This window comes from Etheostoma spectabile, chromosome 23 (genome assembly GCF_008692095.1).
Source record: "Etheostoma spectabile isolate EspeVRDwgs_2016 chromosome 23, UIUC_Espe_1.0, whole genome shotgun sequence".
Classification (NCBI taxonomy): Eukaryota; Metazoa; Chordata; class Actinopteri; order Perciformes; family Percidae; genus Etheostoma; species Etheostoma spectabile.
In genome coordinates, this window is record NC_045755.1 from 9247522 (window position 1) to 9256590 (window position 9069).

Genomic DNA, 9069 nt, shown 5'->3' on the forward strand with positions numbered 1-9069 from the left:
ATAGGGGGGTGTATACTTATGCCCCCTGTATTTTAAGAAAGAACTTTTATTTATTTATAATACACTATTCATGCACAAAGAAAATGGTTGTCCTTAAAAGATTGGATTTTCCTACATTGTTTTAAATTAAGTTTTAAGATGTTTTTTTATTCCTCTTTTTAATCAACTTTAGCATTAGTGTGTAAACTTTCTCAAGCCACTGTATTGACATTTAAGAAGCTGGACTCAGCTTTTCTTACATAATCAGATCATTTTTCACAAAAATGACTCAAAGCAATTAATCGATTGTCAAACAGTCGCCCATCTAATCGATTAATCTTTGCAGCCCTGTTACAGTAGCTGTGTCGTTGCGTAAACGTCTTCAGACTCTTCATCAGCAGCAGCCTCGTCTCCTTCTGTGCTTCTTCTTCCCTTTTGTTCCCATGTTGAATGGCCGGCGTGTCTATCTGAGCTTCTCTTCCTCTTCCTGCAGCGAGAGTCCGTTCAGCGAGCCGGGGGCGTTGGAGGAGGCCGAGCCCGACGGCGGCACCGAGACCCAGACCAGCGACGAGGGTACGCGTGACCCCTGACCCTCCACACAGTCCGCCCACACTCCCAATCGCTCTGTGTCCTGGTGGAGAGGGGTTGCTACGGCAACAGCAGCCATGGAGACATCTCCCCCCCCCCCACACACACACACACACATACACACACACCACTCTCGCTCTTTTCTCCACCCCCCACCCGTCCCTTCCTCCTCTCTCTCTCTCTCTCTCTCTCTCTCTCTCTCTCTCCCTTTATCTGAATTGATAGAAAGACTTAAACCCCGAGTGTGCTTCAATGCTCTTTTGTGATTGGTCGAGCTGCGGAAGGAACAAAGCCACACAGACAGCTGATTGACAAGTTCAGGTTCACCTCTATTTCCACGTCTGGCTCTTATCTTCATTCTCCCCCCCACCCCCCCCCCCCCCCCCCCCCGTTTTCTCCCTGTGGCAGAGGGTGAGGGTGTGGAGGCGGTGGCGCGGTTTGACTACGTGGGCCGGTCGGGCCGCGAGCTGTCCTTCAAAAAGGGAGCGTCCCTGCAGCTCTTCCAGCGAGCGTCACATGACTGGTGGGAGGGGCGGCACAACGGCAACCACGGCCTGGTGCCTCACCAGTACATCGTGGTGAAGGACAGGCGAGTGCACACACACACACACACACACACACACACACACACACACACACACTTATCATTTTCATTTTTTCATTAATTTAGGAAATTATAAATAGTAGATTTTAGTTGCCGGTATGGCTGCAACTAACTCAAATGTTCATTGTGGATCAATCTGTCGTCTATTTTCTTTAGTAATTGATTAATTGTTTGGTCTATGAAATGTCAGAAAATGGTGATAAATGTGGATCAGTGTTTCCCAAAGTCCAAGATGACGTCCTCAAATGTCGTATTTTGTCCAAAACACAAAGATATTCAGTCTACCGTCACAGAGGAGAGAAGAAACTACAACAATATTCACATTTAACAAGCTGGAATCAGAGAATTTCTTCCGTTATTTGCTTTTATTTTTATTTTTCAGAAAAAATTGATCAAACCGATTGATCGAGTAGCAAATTAGTTGGCGATTGGTTTAATATTTGACAATGAATCGATTAAACTTTGCAGCTCTAGTTGCCGGTTATAAAAAAACTAATAAGGTTTTGTTTTTAAGACGATAACACTCGGAAAATGTGTATTTTGACCACATAAAGGACCCCATACAAGTTATTATTTTTAATATATTTATTTAATATTATAAAGCAAAATGCTAAAACATCCGTGCTTAAGCTCTTGTTGACATAAGTGGCTCAGTGCGTTCACTGCCAAGCTGCAGCGATGGATTGAGGTGGATTTGTTGCACACCTTGTTGATTAGCAGACTTATTGGACCGGGGGAGTCAATAAGCGGGCGCTATCGATTGCCTAACTGAAGATTGGTGCGCCGGTTGTGCTCTCCTGTCTCTGGAGCCATTTTGTCCTGATTGAGCGTCTCTTGGTGTCTTCAGGGCCGACGTCATGTCCGACAGCCTCAGTCAGAAAGCAGACAGCGACGGAGGAAGCAGCAGCACCGACGACAAAAGGTCCAGGAGCGAACTAAGCTCCCCGACCGACGTCAGACCGCTAGAGACCTACAACAGGTCCGTCATGTAAGACACCTTCCGTTATCACATGAGCGCTCAGAGGATTGGTTTCAGCCGCGGTGAATGTTAAACCCCATTTCCAGCTCTTTCTCTCACCTCTAAAAATACCTGTGACTTTCATCACGCTGTTATCACTCCTGTTTCTCCTGTGAACTGCTCACTTCTTTTAATCTCATTCCCAATTATGCACGTGATCTATGGAAGAGTAATGGCTACGCCACAGTGGAGGAAGAAGTATTCATACTTTATATATTTTCTCCGCATTAAAATGCTTAAAATCGACTAGACCTGTTTTATGCCGTATATTTAGTTGAGTTGTGTGCTCATCCTCAATGTTTCCACCAATGTTCAAACCTAGAGAATTTTGCCATTTTATTCAAGGTGACGCGTTACATTTGGTCGCCTGTCGATGGCGTCATATCCCCGGTTGACTTGTTACACAGTTTTAAGCCACATTTTTACCATACATTTGTAGAACCGGGTGAAGGATTTTAGTCTGGATCAGAGAAACGAGTGGAGCAGACGTGAGCTGCAGCTCGGCTGGAAGCCCGTCATCCGCTGACCAGCAGAATAAAGCTCAGATCGGCCCAAAATATCAAGCCTGACCCGGCCCGAGGCCCCTGCACGTTGTGTCCGGGCCTGACCCGACAAATTAACTGTAATTATGAGCCAGAGTCCAATTTAAACCCAAAGTTTTTTTAAGACTTGGGCTGTTAAAACTGACAATCTCAACTCCAGTTCCGAGTTGTTTGAACTACAGAAATTTAGAATTATTTTATTGAATATTGCAACAAGGACGAAGCATTTAGGCCTAAACTGCGCAAACGGATCCGAGTGAAGAGACGTGAAATTAAATACCTCAACCCATAGCTCCCTTAGCTCCCTTAGCTGAAGATTGTGGGTATCGGATCAAGGCAGCAACATGATCAAAGCCCTGGAACCACATAGGAGACTTTCTTGTCCCACCTAATAAAGTAATGGTATCGGCCCACAGGCTCGGGCAGAGAATCTAAACTCTAAACGCACAACAGCGTCATTTCTGTTTTTTAGAAAATTCTATATTTTTTTTCATTTGAAGAGTTATCTCAGGACACTTCAGAGATGGAGTAGGTCTAGCCCACACTCTATAATTTACAGAGACCCATCAATTACTTCCTTTTCATCAGTAGAAACCTCGGACAGACCCGGGCTCTTGGTGGGCGGCCATCCGGGTCACAGAGGCCCTGATACAGACATACAGATATACAGATATGGAGAAATATAATCCATAATAATTATAGCAGTTGGTGTGATGAACCGTAGCGATTAGAGAGCGTCAGAGAAACACAGATGTTGGGTTTTTTTGGGAGAGGGGGAGACGTCTGCGGATAAAAAAAGCTCCCGAACAATGAAAGCTGAAGGAATCCTACCCAGGAGAAACTGACTGCAGCAAAGACTACAACTCCCAACATCCCATGCTACTTTATCACGTTACCAAACTGCGTCTTTTGTTGTTTTGGTTGAGAGATCCACATCATTTACATTTAGTTTAGTAAAATGTAGGACATGCAGATGTGCATTCTCTACGTCTTCCTCTGCTCTCTCTCTCTCGCTCTCGCTCCCTCTCTCTCTCTCTCTCTCTCTCTCGCTCTCTCTCTCTCTCTGTCTCTCTCTCTCGCTCTCTCCCTCTCTCTCTCTCTCTCTGTCTCTCTCCCTCTCTCTCTCTCTCCCTCTGTCTCTCTCTGTCTCCTCCGTCTCGCTCTCTCTGTCTCTCGTCTCCTCTCTCTCTTGTCTCTCTCTCTCTCTCTCTCTCTCTCCCTCTGCTCTCCTCTCTCCTCTCTCTCTCTCTCTCTCCTGTCTCTCTCTCTCCTCTCTCCCTCTCTCTCTTCTCTCTCCTCTGGCTCCTCTCCTCTCCCTCTCTCTCTCTCTATCTCTCCCTCTCTCTCTTCTCTCATCTGTCTCTCCTCTCTCTCCTCTCTTCTCTCTCTCTGCTATCCTCCCTCTCTCTCTGTCTCTCTCTCGCTCTCTTCTTGTCTCTCTCTTCTACTCTCTAGTCTCTCTCTCTCTCTCCTCTCACTCTCGCCTCTCTCCTCGCTCTCGTCCTCATCTCTCTCTCTCTCTCTCTCTCTCTCTCTCTCTCTCTCTCTCTCTCTCTACAAAGTTTCAAACATACCCCGCCCTCCCAATCACCCTTCCATCTTAAATCCTAAATGAGCTACTGTTAACTAAGCTACTGTTTGTCCTTCCTGTCGACAGTCACCGAAGGAAGCGAACCGACGGTTTGTTCCGCCGCCCCCTCGGCCGCTCCGAAAGCCACTGCCACGGCAACGGGGGCGTGATGGAGCGGAGCTCCCCGCCGGTGACGGGTCACTTCAGCCCCAGGGAGCTGCTGCTGGGGCGGGGTCAGGGTCTGACCCCGCCCCTCGACAGCCCGGAGCGCCGCCGGCGCTCTGCCGCCGCCGTGACCATGACGGTGAGCCGACACGATTCGCTGCGGCGGCCAGAGGACACGCCCATCCGGCGCTCCAGCAGCGGGCAGCATGGCTTCAGTGACTCCCATCGCTCCAGAGCGCTGGACCCCGACACACTGGCCCAGGTACACACACACACACACACACACACACACACACACACACACACACATACATGAATACAGTTCATTAACTTAAATAGATGGCATTAATTAAGGCTGCATCAATCACTGTTTAATGGATTCAAATTGAATTATGGGGAATGGGTCCCTTAAAGTGGCAGACGCATCGACGATGATCAGTGGGTCTGCAGCTGTAACACGTTTTCAGAGTCCAAGCAATCCAAATCCCAAAAACATTCAATTTAAAATCAGATTAAGTCTGAGAATAAAAATACAAATACAAATTTGATCACAAAAACAAAATTAAGAAGCAAATCTTTGGCAGTTTTGCTTCTTCTGTTCATGAAATCCTTCTGTTTGAAGCGGTTGTATCATATCAAGTATTTTTTTATGACAACGTGATGTTGGGATGAACCTGCGGCTCCTCTCGGCTTTACAGCTCATGTTTTCATCGGTCCGGCTTAACGCTCAGCGTCGCCTCGTAGCGTCTTCAGAGAAACAACGCTGTAAAAACCCGCTGCTCAGCAGCAAACAGCAGCCGGTGAACCTGAAATGGTGAGAAGTCAGTTTAGTTTCCACTGCCCACAAGTGACAAAAAAACACAGCTTTGCAGGTTTAAAGATGAGAAGGGCTGCAACTAACAGTTATATCCATAGCTGATTAATCTGTTGATTATTTTCTCTAATAATAGATCAGTTGTTTGGTCTATAAAATGTCGGAAATTGGTGAAGAATTTCAGTCAGTGCTTCCAAAAGCCCAAAATTAATAAGGTTGGTCTTCGTTTGATTTTAACAAGTCTTATTCGGAGTCTTCCTTTCGATTTTAGGTTTTAATCAACTCTCGAGTTCCATTCTTTAAGCGGTGGAGTAGAAACGGGTCCCACGCTTATTTTAAAGATAAGAGGAGCATTTTGTTTTTTATTCAGCGGTGAGTTACAGTTTTACCGGGTTTTTCAACGTAAAATAAAGCCACACAGTTTGGGCTGCAACTCCTCAAGCACCCTGGGAGTACAGGTCGCTATGGAAAACTTAGTTAGTTACTTGTGTTGAATTTGGAACTGATTTTCCCGACTAAATCTTCCGAACTGTTCCGCTAAAGAAACGACTCGACGTTGAGATCATGATCGTTGAAACGATTCCAGGTTGGAACCGGTCCTCGATGCCCCATCCTGAAGACGACGTCCTTAATTATCTTGCTTTCTAGAAAATAATCACATTTAAAAAGCTGAGAATTCTTACCTTTTTTTTTATAAAATTGATCAAAACCGATTACCGGTAATCGGTTAGAAAACATAGTAGACAACTAACCGATCGATCTGTGCAGCTCTGGCGTGAAGTGTTCCCTTGTTGCCCTCTTGGTGGACTCCTTGTCTTTGCTCCCCCTGCAGGACATCGAGGAGACGGTGACCGTGGCCCTGGGGGAGCTGCGGCAGCTGGAGCGGCAGGGCTGCCGGCCGGCTCCCGACGTGGTGCTGGACACACTGGAGCAGGTGAAGAACGGCCCCCCCACCGCCTGCTCCTCCGAGTCTCCCAGCCCCCACAGCACCCCCAGCACCCCGGGAACCCCCGGGACACCCGGGACGCCTGGCACCCCGAGCCCCCTCAGCCCTCTGAGCCCCATGAGCCCACTCCCCGGACCTCCGCCCGGACCTCCCAGACCGGCCAACCCTTCCCCCGACACCCTGGGCTCCTTCAAACCTGTGGCAGCCGCTCGCATGGGGGCCCCGCTGCGGCCCCCCGCCCTTCGGCCCAAACCTACGGTGCCGCCCAAGAGCAGCACCCCGCCTCTGCCCCCGCCACTGGACAAGTCCTGCACCATGTGAGCCAAAACAGGCCGACGAACGGCCAAATCAGGCCTACCCGGGCCAAAAATGGGCTAGAAGAGGAGATCAGGGTACTGCTTAATGTTAATAATCAACATGAGGGTAGAAATGGTAGGACAGAGAAAAAGGGTTTAAATGTAGTAATAAACTATAATATATGACATGAACTATGATATGATATGCCATGATATTTATGTGTTGTCAGGTTGGTGTGTACTCTCTTGGTGTGTAGGAGTTTACTTTCTCCGTGTATTGAAGCATTTATCAAAGGTTAGCTACAAAGTGCTGGTGAAGAGACACGGGAACGAAGCATAGGCAGAGTGTCCTGTCCTGTATATGAGGCGTGGGGAGTGTAGTGCAGCTCCAGTAAGATGTAGTTTCAGTGACGTGAAATTGTAGTCACCCACAAAAGGCTGCTGTTTTCTTAAAAAAAAAAAAAAAAAAACCCCGATCGGCTGCTGTATCTGTGACGAGAGACTAAAGGAAGAGGACCCGGCAGAGTGAAGGGGGACAATGGTTCAACAACGTCCGTCTGACTTATAATTTTATTTTTTTATTTCCCACTCGGTTCAGCTGCTAAGCTCACTCAACACCTCAAACCACGAAACGCCTCTTGAGGTCGCCAGTGACACCAAACTCACGTTTATTCTCACTCGTCCAGCTTTTTAATGAATGTTTCCAGTATTAAACGACTGTTCAGCCATCTATTGAATGTTCAGCGAGTTGCTGCGGCGCTCTTTTAAACCTTTAACACGCCTTCTTGTGTTTTTGGAAGGGGGGGGGGGGTGCCCAGGCGCCCGGCCCCAGCTTCAACAGGGGTGACGTTGAGCGGTGGAGGAGCTTGGACAGAACTTTTTCTGAATGGGGTGTGTATGATATTGTATTTGTTGTGTGTGTGGTGTGTGTGTGTGTGTGTGTGGTGTGTGTGTGTGTGTGTGTGTGTGTGGGTGTGTGTGTGTGTGTGGTTGTGTGTGTGTGTGTGTGTGTGGTGTGTGTGTGTGTGTGGGTGTGTGTGTGGGTGTGTGTGTGTTTGCTTGCCTGCCCTTGTTCTGCTCCCTTGTAAGTGCAGAAGCACTAGAATGTGTGATAGATAATTCATGCCTGCCTTGAGTACCAGAACACGCAAGTGCAAGTTGGGAAACGAGTACAAAAGCATGCCACTTTGTGTGTGTGTTGTGTGTGTGTGTGTGTGTGTGTGTGTGTGGTGTGTGTTGTTTGTTGTGTGTGTGTGGTGTGTGTGTGTGTGTGTGTGTGTGTGTGTGTGTTTGTGTGTGTGTGTTGTGTTTGTGTGTCAGACAGACTAATGGTTTTACCTGGTTGTGAAGTCACTAGTTAACCTTAAATTCACATAGCTAACAGGGTGGGGCTTTGTGTGTAAACGCCCAAAAATAAAACACTTGAACAGCACACTGAATGTGGGTTAGTCCAACCGGGCTGGTAACTGATGTGTGTGTGTGTGTGTGTGTGGTGATTTAACATGACGTGCTGAGACACATCTGTGTATATGTGTGTGTATGTGAAAGTGCCTTTTTTTTTTTTTAATCCTTGTCTTTTTTGGGGAGTTGTGAATCCACTCACGCATGTCCTGAACGAAGAGCAGCAGCACTCTGAATGAAATAATCATAAAGTGTTTAGTAGATTACTGAATTATGAATTCTAGCATTAACCCATTGTGACATTGCACTTTGATGTATAGGATTGTGTACTTGGCATGTAGCATCATAACATGTTGGTGCATTTTAACTCAAAGGGAGGTTTCTTTGAATGTGTTTCATAATAACGGAAATGGTTTTTGTCTGTTAGTGTTGCTGTATTTGAACAACTGAGCTTCCTAAAGATTAGCTCATATAGCCAAATGGATTGTATCAACGTGTTGTATTTATATTATAAATAAACCTGAATAAATTAGCATTCAAGTCATTAAATTGATTGAAACTTTTCTTTAGATGAAATGTGGCTAAATGTTTGGTCGGAACCCTAATTATTCTGTAAATCGGTGGTTTCTTAAACTTTTTCTGTCGCGCCCCCCTGAGAAAGTTGATTAAAATTGTAAAATGTTACAAACGGCAATGGGCTTCTGAATGAGCTTTTCTTACTTCTGGAAAAGAACCCGGATGTTCTGGTTTCACATCAGCTCTGTAGAGTTATGGTTCCCTGTTGATACTCTTAGCCCGGCATCTACAGTGCTGGGATGAAGCCCGACATCATGTCCCTCCCCTTCCACTGCTGTATCCCTGCTATCTACTTAGCAAGGGCAGGGCTCCGATTGTTTTAAAGAAATAAAAACGTGTTTTTTTTCCAGTCAAAGTGGGGTTTTTTTCTCTCTTCTATCCTAGAATAGATACACACTGGAAATCCAGTGTTCTTGCAATAGCACAAATTGAATTTGCTCAGCGAGTTACTCCGGCATCGAGTAACGCTGCTCATTAACTCTGCCCTTTTAGCCGAGCTGCACCAATCACATCGGTGTATCTGATGTGGGCGGGGCCAGAAACGAGCTCAACAGATGATGACAGTCTAAT

At 46.6% G+C, this 9069-nt stretch overlaps 2 protein-coding genes across 19 annotated transcripts in view; both read left to right on the forward strand.

The window, feature by feature from the left end:
- LOC116673004 (SLIT-ROBO Rho GTPase-activating protein 1) overlaps positions 1-7275 on the forward strand; it is a 35739-nt gene extending 28464 nt beyond the window's left edge. For 2 of the 4 annotated variants that reach the window (XM_032505078.1, XM_032505076.1), the window contains 5 exons: positions 473-552; positions 976-1156; positions 2019-2159; positions 4389-4728; positions 6113-7275. In XM_032505078.1, the coding sequence (XP_032360969.1) occupies positions 473-552; positions 976-1156; positions 2019-2159; positions 4389-4728; positions 6113-6547 (1177 nt within the window). In that variant the 3' untranslated portion in view covers positions 6548-7275. The remainder of the gene's footprint in view (positions 1-472; positions 553-975; positions 1157-2018; positions 2160-4388; positions 4729-6112) is intronic. The other 2 variants (XM_032505074.1, XM_032505077.1) reach the window with 1 other exon arrangement.
- The window catches only part of nrcama (neuronal cell adhesion molecule a), a 1100153-nt gene that overhangs the window by 871877 nt on the left and 219207 nt on the right, over positions 1-9069 (forward strand). The window lies entirely within an intron of this gene.